The sequence below is a fragment of the Fonsecaea multimorphosa genome (assembly GCF_000836435.1).
Source record: "Fonsecaea multimorphosa CBS 102226 unplaced genomic scaffold supercont1.22, whole genome shotgun sequence".
Taxonomy (NCBI): domain Eukaryota; kingdom Fungi; phylum Ascomycota; class Eurotiomycetes; order Chaetothyriales; family Herpotrichiellaceae; genus Fonsecaea; species Fonsecaea multimorphosa.
The window spans coordinates 332164-352028 of record NW_015971656.1 but is presented as its reverse complement, the minus strand read 5'-3'; the positions used below and the strand labels follow the sequence as shown (position 1 = coordinate 352028).

Here is a 19865-nt window from a genome sequence, read left to right as displayed (position 1 = left end):
ACGGAGTATCTGGTGCCTCGCTAAGCTGAGACTCCCTTACTCGACAGAACATTAAGCCTACATCCGATTTCCCGCCCACCATGGTGACCAAATGGGCGGTCAAGGGTTTTTTCGTAGGGGGTGTTGGTCGTCGTTTAGATAACCGAGTTCGATACTCCCAGTCTTGAGACCACACGTCCCGATGAGAACACGGGGCCAACATCATGGCTCTCACTCCATTATCCAACGTACCCATCCGTTCTTTATTTTTCGTTGGCTCAAAATTCCTCGCCGCTAGACTTCAAGTACAAGAGGCCGGATGATACTTGAAGTACGGACACCGACCTCTTCTTACTGTTCGCCAAGTTCTAATTAGTTTCCCATTGCCCTATCTCTCAGCCGTTTTAGAATCGAGTACACGCTCAAGCAGCAACCAGAAACTTGACTAATTCCGAAAAATGGCCAAATCACGAGATGGGTGGCAATGGACTCGCCGTGAAGGAGTTAAGGCTGGCCTGCCCTGTATAGGAGTCATAAATCCTTCACAAAGTGTCAAGAACTTGGACAAGGTCTTTGATATTGTGATAATTGGAGCTGGATATACCGGCCTCACTGCCGCACGCGATCTGACTGTTGCCGGTTTGTTGCTCATACTCTCTCCCTCGAGCGTGAACATAGTGGCCCAGTTCTGACTTACATTTGCCCCAGGTTTCCAGACTCTATTGCTCGAAGGACGAGACCGAGTCGGAGGTCGTACATGGTCATCCGAAATCGACGGATACCAATTCGAACTGGGTGGAGCCTGGGTACACTGGTTCCAACCTCACGTTTATCGTGAGATCTCCCGTTATGGAATGAAAGCTGAACTGGTCTTTTCTCCCGACTATACTCGGGAGAAAAACTACTTCACCTTTGTTACCGAGCATGGGGCCAGGAAGATGAGCCACCAAGAAGAGGTAAGAAACCACAATGGTCCTGACTCGCGACCGAGCTTTCTGTCTTGACACACATTTAGATTGAGCTCTTCAGTCGCGCGCTCGAAAAGTTCGCCAACGTTGACGGAAATCTCGGCAAGAGCGTCGTGCCTCTCCCGTTCGACCAGTATTCGAACGAGACTCTCAATAACTACGCGAACATGTCAGTTGCAGATCGACTCGAGCAAATCAAAAACGATCTGACGGATGACGAACGGAACGCCGTTTCGGCCGTTGTCCTGGTTGCAGCGGTGGCACCCGAGACAATTCGTCGTTCTTGGACTTTCTTCGTTGGTGGGCTGCCGGCAACTACAACTACCCAACCTTGCTTGAGACAGTCTTGGCCATAAAACTAGAGTGCGGACAGTCTGCCTTTGCGCTTCGGTTCTTCCAAGAAGCACTGAGCTCAGGACGGCTATCTTACTCTTTTAACACAGTCATCACTCGAGTTGATTCCTCCTCGCGTGACATCGTCAAGGTTCTCAGTCGAGATGGTCTCACATTCCGCGCAAAGCGCGTGATATGCACAGCACCCCTGAATGTCTTGGACAAAGTCCGATTCCATCCCGCTCTGAGCCAGGCGAAGTTGGACGCAATAAGACATAAGCATGTAAATCAGTGCACCAAGCTTCATGCAGAGATCAAGGACCCCGAAATGCGGTCTTGGGGTGGAGTCACATACCCGAACAATAGACTCCTCTTGGGCGCTGCCGACGGTACCACACCATCTGGAAATACGCACTGCGTCTTCTTCGGGTGCTCTGAAAGCCACCTTCACGCGGAAGAAGAAATTGAGGAGACACTCAAAGCCGTCAATGCGTTTGCGGAAATGGAAGTCGAGCGCCTAGTAAGGTTTTCCCGTTCAACAAGACAATGACATTGGAGGGTTTGCTGACGGCTCTGATCCATATCATAGGTTTCGCATAATTGGTCAAAGGATCAGTTCGCAGAGGGAGCGTGGTGAGTTTTTCATTTCTGTCCTCTGTCGTGTTGGAAAACAAACTTGCCGACATCGAACTGATACTTTTCTGTGCAACGATAGGGTATGGTATCAACCTGGCGCAGAAGTCAAATACCTTGAGACCTTGAGGGAGAGGCATGGCCCCATTCTGTTTGCCAATTCCGACTGGGCTGATGGTGGATGGCGCTCTTTCATCGACGGTGCAATACAGTCCGGTACGGACGCCGCATTCACTGTTAAGAATGAACTCCAGGGTGCACAAAGGGAGAGTCATCTATAAGGTTGAGGGGTTGCGAGTGTCCCAAGGGCGGGATGCCTACAGAAGATAGCCAGAGAAAAGACTGGGACTTGATGTTTCAAATCCCTATCATAGCGGAGCACAACCTCATTCTTGTTGATCTCCGCTCAAGGTTTTGATCTCGATGCTACAAGGAATCAATCGCCATGTAAACTAGCCCCACTACAAGGAATTCTTACCGAAACATAATCGAAATCTGCTTACACTCTCACATAACGAAGGAAGAAGCGATCATCGAAAGAGCATCCGGCCACCCTGTCACATGTCGCGTATGCGATAACTTGTCCAACATCGCAAGGCCCATGGGGATATTTCGAGCCCCTGTCGCGGCGTAGATGTGTCGAAGTCTGCTTGTGAAAAAAGCACGATTCCCCTCTTCTGCTCCTGCTTCTCCTTCGTCATCATCGTCATTACCGCTCTCGGCCGCGGCGATAAAGTATACCCATACCAATGAGTGACCGCCGCAGACATCAGGTGGTATAGGATTGACTAGACGCCTTAACTGTTCGAGAGCGATCGTGTCCCTCCTACCACGGCCACAGGTATAAGGCGTGCGGTGATTCCTGTAGATACGGTGGCATATTTGGTATGCTTCAAAGACTGAACTGGCTGTTCGGCGATCTCTTGGATCTGGAAGGGATTGTGGTGAGATATCGACTTGCTGAAAAAGATGGCTTTCTGAGGGTACCGTGGTCATGCATTCAGATGTGCCTAGAAAGGGCTGGGCCAGCAGCATGAGACTGAAATGGTGCGTGGGTGGCATTCTCAGTAAAATGGTGGTCACTCGAAAGGTACGTGATGGGAGTCGTCATCATGTCAAAACTCACGTATCTGTCTGGGTCTCCAAGAATCCACGAGTCTCGGAACCTATATCGTCCACCCCGCTGGCCCTGACTAAGCCTATCATTCGAACAAGGTATCTGTAATCATCTCGTCCGGTAATCATCTCGCCCACGAGGAGTACTAGTAGTGTCGCCCAAGTGGAAACACTAAACACCCTCTGGCTGCATTGGTGGGATGAGGCCGCGGACTTGAGCATTTGAATCACTTTGATGCGCTCACTCTCGGCTTTATCGCGTAGTTCGGGGTCGTGTCGCCATAGGTGAGACGCAGCAGTCGATGATACGGCCGTCTGCACTAGTGCATCTGTCACCGCAAGAGGAAGGATCACCGTGCGATATCCGTTGTGTTCTCCATCGACGACTACCATGCCTGGGGCGATGACTTGCGAGACTTTTCATCGTCAACGTTTAGCATTTTCTGTCAGAATGGACGCGGCTGGAAATGAGACCTACAATGGTTCAAAAGTTGTCTTGATTTGCCGCTTATTGGCTGCAAGCCTGCTTGATATGAATTCAGCGTAAGATAATCGTGTGTGGAGACACCAGCAAGACATTGAATATCTGTAGAACGGCGCCTGTCCTGGATCGAGTTCGGCCTGAAAATATGATCGCTTTGGTGGCCTCCACTTCCTGTAATCGTCTTCGCTCTATTGCTTGCGTGGAGAGACTTCTTCACCTTCGGGTGAGAGCTCGGAATGACTGGGAAAGAGACACCCCTCAATTTTCCTCGGGATGCGATGCCGTCATTGAAACGATACCGAATGGTAATCCCGGGACACTGTAGCCCTTTCTTGGCGCATTTCACGCAATGTGGTTCCGTTTTGTCACAGACGATTCGCCGCTTGTTGCAGTTGTAGCAGCCATCGCGCACTCCCATGGCGCAAAAGTCAGTGATGCTGTTCTACAAATGGTGGGCTTGGAGGAAGAGAGTTGTGTGCAAGACCTGGTGGGATTAAAGAGGAGTCGAACTGGATCAACAGTGCGGAGGAAGCCTTTCCTAATGCGAAAGGTAGAGTGAGAGTCTCCACTATTTTCCGTATCTGTCAGACGCATCCGACCAACCACTCCACTACTTAATACGTAGGCAAATAGACCTCTATGCCTTGGGCTCCTTTGCCAACTCAGTCTTCACTGTAAACGCAGCTCGAGTGCCTTCTTCAATTGCTCCGTCAATAAATCCTCGCCATCCTAAAGCCCAGTCAGAACTTGCCAGTATCACTTTCCCACGAGATGCTCGTAGCTTGCCGAGATATTTCGTCGCCGCGGTCGCGGTATACGAGCACCAGCCTCCCTTGGAGTATTCGTCCTTGCTCCAGTCATGAAATACCATACTCTTCACATCAATGTCTTGGTGAAATATCTTGACGGCAGCCAGAGTTTCCTCGATATTATCTTCGGGATCGATGTGGTTGTACGACGCTCCGAAGCACACAAGATGAGAATCTCCCCACGATGTAGTGCCTTCCCCAGATGCGTGAACAAGCCTATTGTGAGGATACGTCAAGCCGTCCCAGGAACTCAAAGCGCCCGAAGAGGTTATTACATGCAGCTTGGTGCTTTGATTGCTGTTGATTCCAGCAAGAACATCATCAGACAATTCCCGGACAGGTGGATCAAAATAAATGCTGGAAAGAACATTGAGTGGAACTGTGCAGATCACCCTCTTCGTCCAAAAGTGCAAGCCATCTTTCGTGATCACTTCAATTTGACCCACGCGATCTTTGACCGATGCGACAGGGCAATTGAAAGCATACGACAGCTTTTGTGAATCCAGAGCTTCCTGGAAGAACCGTCGTGCAAAATCGGATTGGCCACGTCGAAGCTTGAAGGCCGCAGCTGCCCTAACAAGGCAGTCCAAGGAGTAAGCGCACAAGGCCCAGAGGACCAACACGCCGAAAAATCCAGTCGTTTCAAGCTTGCCCCCGGTCAGGGATAGAAGCAAGCCTTCGAGAATTGTTCGCTCGAGCGGCTCCAGATCCTGCTGGATTTGATTGATACGGTCTTTCAGAGTGAGCTCGTCCAAATGAACGGCTTCTGATACAAGAGTCGGATCATATGGAAGTGGCATAATCGATTTACCCAAGTCACCGTCAATGTTGATGAATTTCTGGAAGGCCGAATCCATAATTGCTGCCTGGAAGGAACAGGTATATTAGCAATCTCCACTGTGCTCTAATCAGTCTTAGCAACTGCTTACGTTTTCTTCCTTGCTCATTGATTTCAACCCCTCTTTAGTCAGAACCGTGGAGATGTTGGGTCCACCAGTGGGATCAAGGCATGCGTCGATGTCTTGCTGCATGGAGTACCGAGACAGCTCTCGCCACAAATTTGGCTGACCCCAATGGACATATTGTCCACCAAGTTCGTACTGATGTCCGTTGATAGTGGAGGTCCAGGTTCGTCCGCCAATACGGTCGCGTGCTTCCAGAAGGAGCACACTAAGTCCAGAGGTAGTGAGGTCTCGGGCAGCAGTGAGACCTGTATATCCAGCACCAATGATGGTCGTATCGTAGACGTTGTTGTGTGCCTGAAGGTTTGTCCCGGGCTGGATGACACTAGAGCTTGGAAGGCCCCGCTTCAAGCCATCTTTCTTAGTCCAGTGAAAGCCTTCTCGGCTGTCATGCTTGATTGAGTCATTCATCGAAGAAGACATAACTGAAAAGCGACACAGAGGAAAAACCAACGATGAGAGACTGGGTAGAATGGTTGAGGATCGGTTAGGTTCAAGTAGGCACGCTTTATACCTTTGCTGAGTGGAGTCGTACAGAGCTGAATCCGCTCAGTACCTATGTAGATGGTCTCCGAAAAGGGCAGGTAGAGTGAGTTCATATTTTATGCAGTCACCATGTGTCGATGGAGCCTGTTCAAGTGGGCTTGGGAAAGAGTGAATAAAGTGCCTCTGTACTTGACGGTTGAAAAGCGTAGATCAGCTTATAACAGGACTATTCGTCCCCCCCTTAAGTGGGTTTGGCTCCTGGCCCAACAGTTGCCGAATTTTGGGAATAAGAAAAGGCCACAATAGTAATTTACAGTTTTGTATTTTGCACACGGACATAGTCCATTGCCAACCAAAAGACGGGAAAATTACAAGGAAATAAAGACTGGAATTGCGACAAGATGCATTGCCTGGATCGGCGCCACAGGGTGTCCAACTATGCTTCAGGATTGCCCTTGTTTCGATCGAGGAGAAATACAGCGCATATTTGTGGTGGACTTGTTCCAACTCGTCCTGAGAGTACCCTGTAGCTCTGTTTATGGAAAGTCCTTCATTCTGCTTATGATCTGCTCCATGCGAAATAAGGGCTGCTATCCAGTGACACGAGGGACGTTTTCCCAAAACCAGGAGATGTAAAATTCCGTTGGATGGCGCAGTCAGGCTCGGTAGAAGCCTGCCCAGCAACTCGGCCTCCTTTCGATCTCGCTCAACCGGCTAGATCGACATTCGTATGATATGCAGTTTCAGCTCCGTTTGAGGAGGTTGAAACGAGTCATCGCGATCATGATCAGAACGTCGAATCCCATCATATTCACAGACTACGCGTGAAGTAATTGATGATAGAGCTAACAGTACTTCGATAGACAGCTCTCCGTACAAGACCTATGCGATAATCCATTTCTCGAGGCAGAAGAGAGCCTTAAAAGAGTCGAGCAAATATTTGAGCTGTTAAGTTATCAGGAGAGAGAACACCTCAGCATCACTTGGCAGGCTAATGCCATTTTGTTACGCAGTGAAGCTGAGGATTATTTGACTTACCTAGTCCAATTTGGAGTTCTTGGTTTTGTCAAATGCTTACCTTCTCCTCGTACTTCGGCGTCATACGAGGACCTCATCTTATTTGGTACGGCCTAATTGCTTCACGCGTTTGCTTCGATAGGAAACCCATCAAACTCGCACTGTCTCATTCGAAAATTAATCTTCATGCTCGATTTAGCAAAACCCAAGCTCCAAATATACAACAGTCTCTGCCACAAAATAACCGTATGGGACCCAGCTCCCAACTCTCCACCCTTCGCTGACCTCTGGCTGTCCGAACCCCACTACATCAACGGAACATGGTACATGTACTTCTGCGCCGCACACCTGGGCCACGAAACCCATCTCACCGAACCGTCCTCTTGCGCTCGTCAAGCCAAGATCCCATGGACGCTCGGAGTGCAACGTTTCTAGGCCCGCCCCAAGGTCTGCCGGATCATTGGAACATCGACGAGACGGCGTTCCCCCTTCATGGTAGGTTGTTCTGCTCCTACAGTGGCTGGCCGCTAGGCGACTCTTCCGACAGTCAACAGCATCTGTTCCTGATCGAGCTCGCCCACCCGGAGCACACACACTCGGACACACATTGACGTGTATCTCGCACGCCGAATTACGTGGGAACGACCCGATGGCTCCCGCGGCCGAGTCGCCGGCAGGGACCTTGGGTGGGCAGTCCAATCAACGAGGGATTCTGGGAACAATGCGACAATCTATCAATTATCAGGGTATCCTACCAATAGGCCGAAAACAGTCTATCCCAGCCTGCCTAGTCAGCTGACGCACTCGTACTCCCTCTAGACCTCTCTAACCGTTCCAAACTCTCGTCGACCCCCCAGCCGTTCTTCAACAACTCGCCGACTTCTTCCAACCTCAATCCCATTGTCTCTGGGTAAATCGACCATACAACCACCCAGCCCAGCGCACAAATGCCCGCGTACGTGACGAACGTCCACTGCGCGCCCAGAAAATCCATCATGGGCAGAAAGGTCAGGCCGACGACGGTGTTGCAGAACCAATTGGTTGCGGTCGCCAGCGAGGAGCCTAGGGAACGGACGGAGAGCGGGAAAAGCTCGGATTGTTGCCAGGGGACAGGGCCGAGGCCCATAGCGTAGGTTGAGACGTAGAGAAGCATGGCGACCAGGATGGCTATCGCGGGGAGAGGCGGAACCGGGTTTCCAGAAGGACTATTCACTGTGGTTTCTATCCTATCGCCTGAGTGCAAAGGAACGAATGAGAACGCTCCAGCACACAGGAGAAGGGCCAGGACCATGACCGGAATAGTGAGCAGCAAAATCCGCCTCCTGCCCAACCGGTCAATCAGATGAAACGCCGCAATGGTGAACAAAAAGTTCGTCCCGGCGACACTGAGTGATGTCAAGGTGGGCGATTGAAAGCCCAAGAGTTGAAAGATGGTAGCCGAGAAGTACATGAGGCTGTTGAACCCACACAGTTGCTGGAGGCCTTGTAATGTGCAGGTGATTGTGAGCGCTCGAGCATGCGGAGGGTGGAGGAGGAGAGACTGTAAGGTTGGGGAGATCAAGAACCCAGATTTGGACTGTGCCGAGTGACGGAGCTGGACGTGGGCCTCTTCTTCGTCAAGCAGCTCCTTGTTAATGGCGTGTATAGTCTCGTCGACAAGGTCGGTGGTATTGTCTGCCATCCCGTGATAGACTCTCTTCAAGACCGCTCGAGCTTCCGTTTCTCTCTGCACTTTGGCCAGATAGCGAGGCGTCTCGGGCATGAATGCTAACATGACAAGCTGTGCAAGTGCCGGAGCACAGCCTAAGCCGACCATCCACCGCCATCCGCCCTTCATGGTGGAAAAGGCCCATCCGATCAAGTAAGCAATGACTTGTCCGCCAGTGATGAAGAGAAGAGACACCGTAACGAGTCTGCCCCTTAGATGACTGGGTGCTAATTCAGAGATATACAAAGGCACGATGAGACTGGCTCCTCCGATGGCTAGTCCCACAACACCTCGGCCCAGTATCATCCCCCAAACAGACGTTGTGACGGCCTGCCATAAAGCGCCCAGTGTGAAAAGGGCGTCTGCGAATAAGATGATGTTTTTCCTCCCAATCTTATCCGCCAAGACGCCGGCAATGGGACTGGCAGCGAGCGCAAACAGACTGGTGCAAGAAGTTATAAGTCCTTTGTCGAGGGTCGTCAAATGGCGAGAGGACAGGTCGGTACTGATCGAGACCAAGGTACTGCTTATGACTCCCGTGTCATAGCCAAAGAGCAGTCCTGATACGCAAGCAGAAACCGTCAAAGCCCATATGAAGGCATTTGCAGAGGACTGTGCCGTTGTCGTCGAGGGAGCGTGGTTGCCGCCTTGTCCGCGGTCTGCGATGAGAGGGGCATCTGGAGACGCATCATCGTGTATATGGGGCATGTCTCGAAGTTCCACCTCTTCTGTTTTTCCTGCTGTTCGGTCGCTGAGCATGAAGTGTCATAATAAAAGCATGGTTCGTGGTGGTTTGCTGGTCGCGTGCACATGGTCGAGTGCCTACGGTGTGCAAGTTTCCGGCCGACGCCGGTTCGTACTACATTGGGTGAGCAGTCACGTGGCTGTATGGCTGTGTGGCTGTTTACCTAAGTTCTTAGTCACTCACCCACCCTCGCCACTACGTCAAGTCCCGCTGTACTAGGCTAGTCGGTACCTCGTAGAACTTTAGATTTTCGAGGCCGACGATCGGAGTTATGCACCCATCGTGCCATCCACCATCCACCATCCACCATCTCGCCATTAATAATTCTTCCGGCGTCCAACCATCAAGATAGCGATTTTGATACAACTCTCAACAAGATTGACGACGACCTATGCGCTGCAACATTTCCTCTTTCGAAACGGACGTTGAGAGTGCCTCTACCTCCTTCCGACCCCAATCCTTCGCCTCTGCCGTGGTCGCCACCCACTGGCAACCATGAGCGCCATCCTCTCCGCAGACGACCTCAACGACTTCATTTCGCCTGGTGTCGCCTGCATAAAACCGGTCGAGACACTTCCGAAAGACGACGACGTCAACCCTTACGAAGTGACCACCGAAGATAAGCTCCAGACCAAGAACCCAGCCCCAGCTTCGATTTCCCTAACCGATTGCCTCGCCTGCTCCGGATGTGTTACCTCTGCAGAGGCTGTTCTCGTTTCGTTACAGTCGCATACTGAAGTTCTAAATACACTCGATTCATATCCGTCGCTGGATGTTCGGTATCTTATCAACAGGCAAAATGGCCTTACGAATGGACACGTATCCCCACCTTCAAATGCGAAACTCTTCGTTGCCAGCGTGAGCCCGCAGGTTCGGGCCAGTCTAGCTGCGACTTATGGCATCTCCGAACGAAGAGCTGGATTCATGATTGAACAGTTCCTTAGCGGTTCACAAGGCTTGCGGATAGGCGGTCCGCACAATAGCGGATTTACTTATGTGGTGGACACCAACCATGCCCGGGAAGCGTGCCTGGTCCTAGGAGCCGAAGAGGTGGCGGACTCAATAACAGCAAGGTCGAAGCCTAAGCCGATACTGACTTCAGCGTGTCCGGGTTGGATATGTTACGCAGAGAAGACACACCCTCACATCCTTCCGCACCTCTCGGCATTGAAATCTCCACAGGCGTTGTCGGGCACACTGCTCAAGTCAGTGCTGAGCAAGACGTTGGACATCCACCCCTCGCAGATATGGCATTTGGCCATAATGCCCTGTTTTGACAAGAAACTTGAAGCCAGCAGAGAAGAACTCACAGATCGCTGGTGGCGACATTCCGATCCAATGGACACTGGCTCGCCTCCAATACGAGACGTCGATTGTGTGATCACTTCCCGTGAACTTCTCTCCCTCGCCTCGGCTCGCGGTATCCAACTCTCCAACCTTCCACTCAGACCTCTCTCATCCGCCGAACGCACTCCGTTTCCAGACGCAGACGTCTCGCGCTTCCTCTTCCCCAAACAACGCCGACAGCACAACCAAGAGCAAAGTGTGACTGCCGGCTCTTCAGGCGGTTACCTTTACCACATTCTCTCAACGGAACAATCCCGCCACCCAGGCTCTACCATTTCCGTTCAACGGGGTCGCAACGCTGATGTGGTGGAATACTCCCTCGTTGCCCCCACAGGCCAAGCTCTTATGAAGTGTGCACGATATTACGGTTTTCGAAACATTCAAAATCTCGTCAGGAAATTGAAACCCGCACGACAGAGCAAGTTGCCTGGCGCTGCGAGACGAATGAATCCGACAGGCGGAAGCGGTGCTGCAAGTGACTACGCTTATGTGGAAGTCATGGCTTGCCCTGGGGGTTGTACGAACGGCGGCGGCCAAATCAAGGTTGACGACGTGGTGGACACACTGCCCCAGACACGGAGCGATGATGTGGTCAACAGTGTGAGTGGGCCGCAGAGTCAGAAGGAATGGCTGAGACTCGTGGATGAGGCTTATTACTCGGCTGATTCTTCGGAGGACATCAACACAAGCGAGGAAGAAGGAGAGGACATAACGATGACGAATGGCATCAGCTATCTGAGCGGGCACGAGAAGAGCGAACGAACAATCATCAACGGAATCAACACCACCGAAGTCCACGAGTTTCTGTACCATTGGTCCCGCCTCGTCAACGTACCACTCTCAAAGCTGGCATACACAACTTTCCGAGAAGTCGAGAGCGACGTGGGCAAGAACAAGCCCGCCAGCAAGATGAGCGATACGGAGCGCATCGCGAGTATTGCCGGGTTAAGCGGCGGTGGATGGTGAAGGTGGTCTAGAAACATATGGTCAAGAACTAGACGTGCTTTGATTTTGTGGAGTTGACGCTATATCTTGCTAGTGCACAGCGTACAAAGACGAAACGAGATCAAGGGGTAGATGTGATTCTGATACCCTGGCTGTTTGAGTCCTGGGATATACAGTGGATAGATGTCTGTACATGACCCGGCCCAGGAACGATCTATATGACAATGCTCAGACCGTGAGATGGCTTTTTTGACTAGAGTTTCTTTTTTCCCCCTCTTTGATATGGCGCTTTGCCTTCCCTGCTTCCTTCCACTGGGCGAATATAACGTGCACAGAAGGCATCATGTTGTCGTCCAGACTCGAGGTTCCGAATCAGTTGCCCGGCTTGAGTATTGTCGACGAAGAAAGGCCTTTTCGTATAGACAGGGTTTGATGCCCGTCTGGAGGTGGCCCTTGGAGGTGCCCATCAACCAACCGACTTTGACCTCTCTGCGCTCTGTCCGTTCATCTATACTATCAGCTATACCTAGGTACTCTGACAGAGCGGCCGCTTTGGTATGGTATAGTCGAGCACTCTCCCGTTAGCGCCCAGGTATGTTAGAACGGCGCAAGTTGGAGGTTTTCACCTGGCTCGCATCCATTCTGCCCCGGCATCTTATACCACAAGCCGGGGCCGGCTGCAGGGTGGCGTCGCGTTCGACAAGACCCAGTTATACCCGAGATATAGTTTTGTCGTTCATCAGGGCTTCTTATAAACCGATGTATGTGGTTATCTCTTTCCTTCCCTCCACCCATTCACCGCCTCCTCCCAACTCGCTTCCTCGACCCCCTCGCACCGTTCCTGCACAATCCCCCACGTCCTGCTCCTCACAATCTTCTCGACCGCATTCTCATTCCGCAGCACGTCGGCCAGCATCTCGGCGCGGGACTCTCGGGGGAAAAACCTCCCCGAGTACGGGTCCAGACGCTCGTTGACGATGCGCTCGGCGTCCCGTCTATTCAGGGCCTCGCGCTCGATGAGGTCCGGGTCGTTTGGGTCCGGAGACGTGGCGATGCTGGTGCAGTACGAGATCACGTCCGAGCGGACGTTCCATGACGGGAAGAGCACCGAGTGCAGGAATGTGCGGGTTGTTTCGCGCGGGATGGGTGCGCGAGTGAGGGACGAGGGTAGTGAGGGATTGCGGATGGAGGTGGAATTCGGGTCAAAGGGTGAGGTGGAAGAGGGCGTTATTAATGCGTTGAGGTTGGTGGAGATGCTGTCGTCGATGCTGGCGCGGGAGAGGCGCAGGAAGTCTCGTAGAACGCGGGTGTTGAAGCAGAATTGCGGCGTGAGGTTCGGTGGCGGTGCGGTCGGTTTGGACATTATCAGACCGGGACGCCGGCGGCCCTGAGCTCCGGTAGTCCGGGCTGGAGGACCTCGAGATGGGTCGGGGGTAGAGGAGGGTGGGAGGGATGGGGGAGCAGCAGCACTCTGGTTGGGGGGTTGCGAGCTGGAGATTTTATTACTCGGAGGAGAGTGCGAAGTCGTCTCAGAAGCAGGTGGTGAAATCCAGAACCACGCCAGCTTGATCGATTGTCAGGTGATTTCAAATAAGGTGGGAGGTGGAATAGACATTAATTAAATTACAAGGGCCTATGGCTTAACCTCAGAAGCCAATGCAAGATCCCGATACTGAATAATTAGCTGTAGCTGTAGATACAAGATAAAGTTGCTATATCAAAGCAGCTTGCGGAGAGGGCAGAGGGAACAAGGCTGCGGCCACATTATGTCATCGCCACTTCAGGAAATGTGACCATACAACAGTCAATGACGCCTATTGACCTTGGTGCCTGTTTGCAATTATGATCGATGCACAGAAGCGATTGCTCGTCTCATGTTCAGATTCAATGAGGACAGTTATTTGGCGTGGACTGGAGTTTTCATAGAAAGCCAGAAGAAACGCTACTGACAGCCTCAGCGCGCTCTTCAAGGGCCAAGTCATCACTCGTCGCCTGCTTCCGCGCGATCCTCCTTGCATGCTTCCGCTCTCTCCTCTCCATTTCCTTCAACGCTCTCTCCTTCAGTATCACCTGCCAATACTTGTCCCCCAGCTCCGCGTACTGACGTCCGCGCGCCTGCACGGCCAGCTCGAGTTGTCGGTCAACCTGGCGGAGCGCCAGTGTCCATGATCCTCCCGGAGTGGCGGCGGGACTGGAGCGGGCTAGCGGCTGGTAGATGTCTTTCTCATCCTTGGTGTAGGCTCGGTCGAGACTGGCGAAACGGATATTGTGCTCCGACGAGGACCGGATGAAGTCCGCTTCCACCAATTCGCCGCCCCGTCCTTGCTGTTCATTCGCAGTTGCGCCCTCGCATGTCTCCATGATGCCATGCTTTCGGGCCAGGATGGAATCCCATTCGTCTTCCCATTCGCCGAGCTGAATCTTCTCCCCAATGTCCAGATGCTGTGCCCACTTCCGAACTCCCCACTTGATCTTACTGGTTAAAACCCGATTCAACAACACCGGAGTAGGGCCAGGATATTTCAAGAGTGGGATCCCCTGGGCCAAGATCAGATTGGGCACTTTGCGGACACCCGATTTCACCTCAGATATTGGTCTCGGGTGCTGAAAGATGCGCGGGTTGTCAGGAGTGGAGATGTGGTTTGCCTTGTTGGCCACGCGGCGCAGGTTCTCCAGATGGGGACGTCTTGAGGGCGGAGGAGGTTTCCATCGCGAGGCGAGTTCGGCGCGATATTTGGCTGTAGATTCTGCTTGTAGAGCTACATGCTCGAGGGTTTGGCTCAGCCTGTTCAAGGCATCGCTGGATTTCCTGGCGCATGCGCGGAGGAGCGAGAGGGCGCCATGGCCTGCCTCTAGCCCGTTGGCAACCTGTGAAGGGGAGAGCAACTTGCGGTCTCGATCAAAGCGGAAACGAATCAAGGATTGAAGAGTTCTGGCTACGGCAGGGTTATCAATCGCCGCGCCGACTCGCGTGCTCTCCCGGAGGAGAGCTTTGTATAGTGAAAAACCTGCAGTATCGCGTTAGTAACCCTCCATGTAGATCACGAATTCCGCACCTACATGCTAGTCGATGAAGCCCCGATTTGTGAGGAGCAAGGAGACGTGGCATCCGCACATCTCAGATGCAGATGGGATATTTTAAAGGTATATGGACTCTGGCAGCGAAGAATTGAAATACCAATGAGCCAGCCTTGCGAGACACCAACGAATAGTTCTCAGGCAGGTGTGCCGAGCCTGAGTTTGAGGGGAAGTCGAATGCCCAGGCACGGGGTGATTTGTTGCTATCGCAATACATCCAAGATCCAGAGGGAAAGTCGAATTGCAAGGGACTGATGGACACTGCAAGCCATGTGTCACTTTGCTATCACCTCTCTGCCGGCAGCTACAATGATGCTATGAACAATACCCGACGCCAAGTATGCATTCATAAGAGCTCATGATCCATCGCTGTACGTTTGCAAGCCCAACTCCATAAAACCATGCTCCCAACTGAATGACTTAGAAAGTGGTGCCTTCTTGGGGTTGTGGAAGCTTCTTGTGTTGTGGCAGAGCCATGTACCTGCAGAAATCAGTCACCCTGCTCGCACGAGGATGTATCCCAACATACCTTCTGAGTTCGATCAGAATGGTCTCCATAGTGTAGTCTCGTTTCCAGTTCGCCAAGCAAGGGAGTTTTGATGGATCAACCTGATCCCCAGTTGTTTAGAATGTGCAGGAATCTTTCCGGAATGTTATCCTCTCACCTTCCCAGTCTTTTGATCGACACAGGGCAGATTTACCCTAGACACGAACTGAATGGTAGGTGGGAGGTCAGGATATTGTTCGCCGCAGTGGATGTTGACGCTGTAGATGCGATTCTCGTGGACGCTCTGGGTCGCAAAGAGTCAGCTCAATCTGCCCGCCAATGGAAACAACGGGGGACATGGGCGCCATACGTGAGGAGGTCCGAGGATGGTGCCGTTCCAGTTGGTCATCATCAAATCATCACTGTCGGCCAGTCCATACGAGCACGCCTCTGTACGAGTGTAAGAACCACTGTCCCTTGAGAACCATACGCAGGCAGTCGCATACCTGCACCCAGCCCTTTCTCGCCCTTTTCCAACTCCTCCAGGAGCCGGAAATTTCGTGGCATTTTAGCACCCATGATGAAGAGATGTCGAAGGTGTACTATCAACTTTGCGTCCAAATGTGAATCGTTCTTCGTCGGATCAGTAGTGGTGGCAGGGAAAGATACTTGAGGGGTGGATGGAGAAAGAAACTTGAGAAGGCGGGCACGCGCCGCAGCCTCGTGAGAACCAGAAGTCGTCACTCGGGGACGCAGCCTTGGCGGCTGTAATAATACCCCGTAGAGAGCATCTACGTACCATGTACCTACTAGGTACCAGATACCTACTAGGTACCTAGTAGATAGGTAACTACTACTACTAGTACCTCGTACCTCGTACGTATTGCACCCACTGCATATGACCTACTAGTAAGTCCCGAGGTCACTGCATGATGCCGTCCGTGCTGTCCGTGCCTACGAGGTACTTCTTAGTAACTCTATAATATCCACTGTCACCGAAATCACCCTAGGGAGCTAGTCTACTGTACCTTTTTTAAACGGACCTCGAACGCCTTGGGCGTGAGATACGCACCCGTTATTAAACAACCTACTCGTCCGGTACCTACTCCCATCTCAAATCGTTGGCGTTGACCCCTCTCTCGCGTGTTATCAGCCAGGTATCTTCCCATCAGATCCTGTTGGGGCTTTATCTTTTGTCAGCCCTCAACGTCTCCCGGAACAGCTTTCCACGAAGTGCCCGTCCCCCAAAGCCGCGATGAATGTGCATTCTCCTCCTGGGTCTCTACCATCCCTGCCTGAGACTGTTTCCTCTGCCGCACGCGGAGATCAATCCACATGATTACTCCCACCAGGACAGTGATGCAAAGCAGCACAATTGCACCAACCTCGTACCACTTCAACTTCGTTCTTCTTGGCCGGAAAACAGCAAGTGACTCTTTCAACTCAGGAAGGTCGGCCGTAGAGCCATAGAACACACCTTCCAACGTCCCTTTCTCGGCCAACGCTTTACTGATGCCGCACTGGGCCATTAGCCAGTGCTGGATGGCGATGGTCTCGCTCTCCTTGTGGCAGTTCGACTGGCAATTGAACAGACTACCTTGGATGCAGAAGCAGTTGCGGCCTTCGGTGACGCAGCCATAATAGACGAGCTGCTCATGTAGACAACCCTGCGCGCAGGCCGGCAGCCCGTCGTACGAAAGCCTGTCAGAGTTTGGCCCGCATTCTTTCACGAACCAGTCCTCTGTGAACATCCATTCCCACCAAGTGCATTCCCATGCGCAGTAGAGCGGATCCTTGAGGGCGCAATAGCAGCTCCTGTTGTATAGCTGTGTCGACGCAGTTACAGGCGTGCACCCGTTGGGAGATATGCTTCCTAACGGATCGGATTTGCAGGTTGCGGTGGGACACGTCGGGATTTTGGAGACATCGATCGGCTGGGTGTAGTTGATTGTCTGGCGTTGAGACAATTGCATGTTCGCATGTGTAAGGTCCGTGAGGATGTGCAAAACGGGCAAAAGCGCGGAGATTCTCAAGCTGGTTGTCATTCTGCTGAGTGTTCTCCAGACCTTTGGGAGTCGAGCAAAAATAAGAAGAGGCTCAAGCGAATGAATCCCAGATGAGCATCTTGTACATGGTGAGCGAAGGAAGGGGGGCAGTCAGGCTGAGAATGCATATCCTTTCAGCAACCACCTCCTCCGGTCCTCTTTTCCACCCCCGGCATGATCCGACCCGAGAACAGCAAACTGAGACTCCAAAGGTCCAAGTTACGCGACGTTGTAAACGGTCGAGCGAATAAGACGCTGCCACAACGCGCCAGGAATGGTGACCGACGATGCAAGATGCCGCATTCGTGTTCCTGCAGCCGAAGCGCAGCCCCAATCCGGGCATGTGCCCTGCTCCTGTTAGTTCCAGTGGTCGCCACAAGCACACTTGTGCGAGACCACTGCCTTTGCTCCGTCAATCTGGAGGCGTAGCGGCCACACATCACAGGAGACGGAGCTTTTCCACCTCGTTAGTGGAAAGAAATGTCAAGCTACCCAGTCCATGGTGTGCCGAAGGGTCCGATTCAGCCTCATCACAGACAAACAGAACTGTGGGCGACACATAAGGACTTTCGTTCTTCTTTGCACGAGTCCGAACAGCAACGAGGCAAATGGATGTTGCGACGAACTTTGCTGTTCCTTGACTTACCCGTTCAATTCCCAACACGGTGTTCGCAAAAAGAATGACTCTTCCAGCTCTCCGAGCACCCCTACCAACGTTTCGAGCAGCAGGTGCAGGGATGTTGCTCATCTTGGCCTGCATGGCAGCTTCGGCCTTAGCCTACGATGGCAACATTTGTTGCATGAAGGCCGCCCGAATGCCTCAGATACGAATACCCCTTTACAAGAACCCGTGGGATGCCTGCGCCCTGAACGACACAGACACTTACGCTCAAGGAACCACGTTCCCGTCGGTGAATGTCACCATGGGATGGTGCAAAGCAAACTGTCCCGGTAGCCAGCCGAGCGATCTATCACAGTGGCTGCAGCCTCTGACTAGTTGGGTTGCACCTTATATTGGCCTTCTCTTGCTGTGTCCGTTTGGCGAAATCAGAAAGCTGAAAACAGATCCAAGGTTGAGCAAGCCTGCCGACGCCTGCCGACGCTTCTGGCACTTTGTGCGAAGTTATACGCAGGAATGGATCAATCTGCTAGGCGACCCAGCAAGTGCCATTTTTGGTGCCTTTTCAGAGATACGGTCCGATGCTACAATGTTGCGTGAAATCGGCATAAAGCGTCGTGAAGCTAAACGTGGTGAAGCCAAAAGAAAGCATTTGCGCTATAACCGCTGGCTTGAGCTTCTGAAATGGGTGGTCATTCTGGTTGGCGACACCGATTTTGACGACACCGAATTCACGCAAGGACACCATGCACAAAGAGCTGAAAGAGAGATGGGCCATGTACAAAACGTACAAACCGATCAAAACGATCAAAACGATATTGCTATGCCCCTGAGGAAGATGCCCAGTGAACTCAACATAGCAGTCTCGCCAGAGTCAGATAAAGGAGTGGATGACACATTCGAAGTCCAAGCATCGGTTGAAAACGCCATCAGGACTCTCATCGAAGCCCGGACGGACTTCTTCAAGGCCGTCTTCTTGCCTACGATCCTCTTCCTTGCTGTGACAGCATCAGTCTTTTATAATGCTTACACCATGCTTGGCGACAACGACACTGCCAACGGGCTGGCTTTCGGCATCTGGTACTCTTGGCTGGTGATTCTCTCTGTGGCTGCAAATTGCTTCGCCAGCAGTGTTAATGCCGGCTTGACAAAGACCACACTGGGCCAATATATTAGACTCTCCGATCGAAGTCTTCCGCTCCGCGAGCGCTACTTCAACGAGAAGCTATGGGATAAATGGTTGGCGGACATCCAGAACACGCCAGATAAGACCCTCTCCGAGTTAAGCTCGAGCCAAGTCTTGTTACTCCAGCTAAAGAAGGCTGAGCATGGCGTTGACTGGGAAAGACGCCCTCAAGTTAAATACCCATCCCTCAGTTTAGAGAAGGTGCTCATTTACCACTCCTCTGCATGGATTTGCGTCGCGATACCAACGGCGTGCGCCATTATTGTCTCATATGTAAGTTAGCATGGTCCTGAAAGCCCGAATTGGTCCCAAACGGAACTCTGTTTAGCACTGCTGCCTCAAACTAACTCTTCATGATCTACAGAACACTCCTACTGTCGGTTTAGATTGCTTGTCATTCAATTTCCTCCTCTACGGGATTCTTGCATTGGTGGCTCCGGCCCTGCACGTTACCTATCAGTGGATGCTACGCAAAGAAGGATACCAATATCTGAAAGCAGGACTGAAGATGACTTACTGGCTTTTCGTCTGTGCCAATGCAGCTGTGCTCACCATTGGCACTATTTTACAACTAGCTGGAGTCTATAGGAGCTGCAGATGTCAACTCCTTTTCGCCTCGGATTCCGAACACGTCGAACTGAATCGCCTTACCCCGCTTGCGGTTGAGAATGCAAACAAATACTGGCTCCCAGTGGGATATTTAGCATTTGGATTTGTTTGGGTGGTTTGCGGGCTCGTGACGGCAGCGAGGGCGTATATTACTATCCACCTTGTCGATTTTGACGGGCAGGACGGGCAGGACGGACAGGACGGACAGACTGAGATCAGTGGTCCTATGGACTAGGCGAAAACAAAGTCGGGTGGATGCAGAATTTGGTCCATATTAGTACATACGCTGTTCCCTCCAGGGTTCGAGGC

At 52.1% G+C, this 19865-nt stretch overlaps 10 protein-coding genes across 10 annotated transcripts; 3 read left to right on the top strand and 7 right to left on the bottom strand.

The window, feature by feature from the left end:
* Window positions 1-437: 437 nt before the first annotated feature.
* Z520_09128 (uncharacterized protein) lies at window positions 438-2194 on the top strand (the record flags this gene model as incomplete). The annotated part of the gene is made up of 6 exons (XM_016779624.1): window positions 438-618; window positions 688-935; window positions 995-1247; window positions 1292-1800; window positions 1870-1913; window positions 1996-2194. 6 exons carry the CDS (start codon window positions 438-440, stop codon window positions 2192-2194), a joined length of 1434 nt encoding a protein of 477 aa, XP_016629335.1.
* A 226-nt stretch (window positions 2195-2420) lies between these two features.
* Window positions 2421-3422, bottom strand: Z520_09127 (uncharacterized protein; the record flags this gene model as incomplete). The annotated part of the gene is made up of 2 exons (XM_016779623.1): window positions 2421-2775; window positions 3040-3422. 2 exons carry the CDS (start codon window positions 3420-3422, stop codon window positions 2421-2423), a joined length of 738 nt encoding a protein of 245 aa, XP_016629334.1.
* Window positions 3423-4150: 728 nt separating this feature from the next.
* Window positions 4151-5707, bottom strand: Z520_09126 (uncharacterized protein; the record flags this gene model as incomplete). Its single annotated transcript, XM_016779622.1, has 2 exons — window positions 4151-5188; window positions 5252-5707. 2 exons carry the CDS (start codon window positions 5705-5707, stop codon window positions 4151-4153), a joined length of 1494 nt encoding a protein of 497 aa, XP_016629333.1.
* Window positions 5708-7574: 1867 nt separating this feature from the next.
* On the bottom strand, window positions 7575-9203 carry Z520_09125 (uncharacterized protein; the record flags this gene model as incomplete). Its single annotated transcript, XM_016779621.1, has 1 exon — window positions 7575-9203. The coding sequence occupies one exon, from the start codon at window positions 9201-9203 to the stop codon at window positions 7575-7577; it is 1629 nt and encodes a 542-aa protein (XP_016629332.1).
* A 532-nt stretch (window positions 9204-9735) lies between these two features.
* Window positions 9736-11553, top strand: Z520_09124 (uncharacterized protein; the record flags this gene model as incomplete). The annotated part of the gene is made up of 1 exon (XM_016779620.1): window positions 9736-11553. One exon carries the CDS (start codon window positions 9736-9738, stop codon window positions 11551-11553), a length of 1818 nt encoding a protein of 605 aa, XP_016629331.1.
* Window positions 11554-12301: 748 nt separating this feature from the next.
* Z520_09123 (uncharacterized protein) lies at window positions 12302-12895 on the bottom strand (the record flags this gene model as incomplete). The annotated part of the gene is made up of 1 exon (XM_016779619.1): window positions 12302-12895. One exon carries the CDS (start codon window positions 12893-12895, stop codon window positions 12302-12304), a length of 594 nt encoding a protein of 197 aa, XP_016629330.1.
* Window positions 12896-13452: 557 nt separating this feature from the next.
* Window positions 13453-14641, bottom strand: Z520_09122 (uncharacterized protein; the record flags this gene model as incomplete). The annotated part of the gene is made up of 2 exons (XM_016779618.1): window positions 13453-14540; window positions 14593-14641. The coding sequence occupies 2 exons, from the start codon at window positions 14639-14641 to the stop codon at window positions 13453-13455; spliced, it is 1137 nt and encodes a 378-aa protein (XP_016629329.1).
* A 389-nt stretch (window positions 14642-15030) lies between these two features.
* On the bottom strand, window positions 15031-15676 carry Z520_09121 (uncharacterized protein; the record flags this gene model as incomplete). The annotated part of the gene is made up of 5 exons (XM_016779617.1): window positions 15031-15091; window positions 15140-15219; window positions 15276-15401; window positions 15468-15547; window positions 15604-15676. The coding sequence occupies 5 exons, from the start codon at window positions 15674-15676 to the stop codon at window positions 15031-15033; spliced, it is 420 nt and encodes a 139-aa protein (XP_016629328.1).
* Window positions 15677-16293: 617 nt separating this feature from the next.
* Window positions 16294-17070, bottom strand: Z520_09120 (uncharacterized protein; the record flags this gene model as incomplete). Its single annotated transcript, XM_016779616.1, has 1 exon — window positions 16294-17070. The coding sequence occupies one exon, from the start codon at window positions 17068-17070 to the stop codon at window positions 16294-16296; it is 777 nt and encodes a 258-aa protein (XP_016629327.1).
* Window positions 17071-17900: 830 nt separating this feature from the next.
* On the top strand, window positions 17901-19791 carry Z520_09119 (uncharacterized protein; the record flags this gene model as incomplete). Its single annotated transcript, XM_016779615.1, has 2 exons — window positions 17901-19220; window positions 19312-19791. The coding sequence occupies 2 exons, from the start codon at window positions 17901-17903 to the stop codon at window positions 19789-19791; spliced, it is 1800 nt and encodes a 599-aa protein (XP_016629326.1).
* Between the last annotated feature and the right edge of the window lie 74 nt (window positions 19792-19865).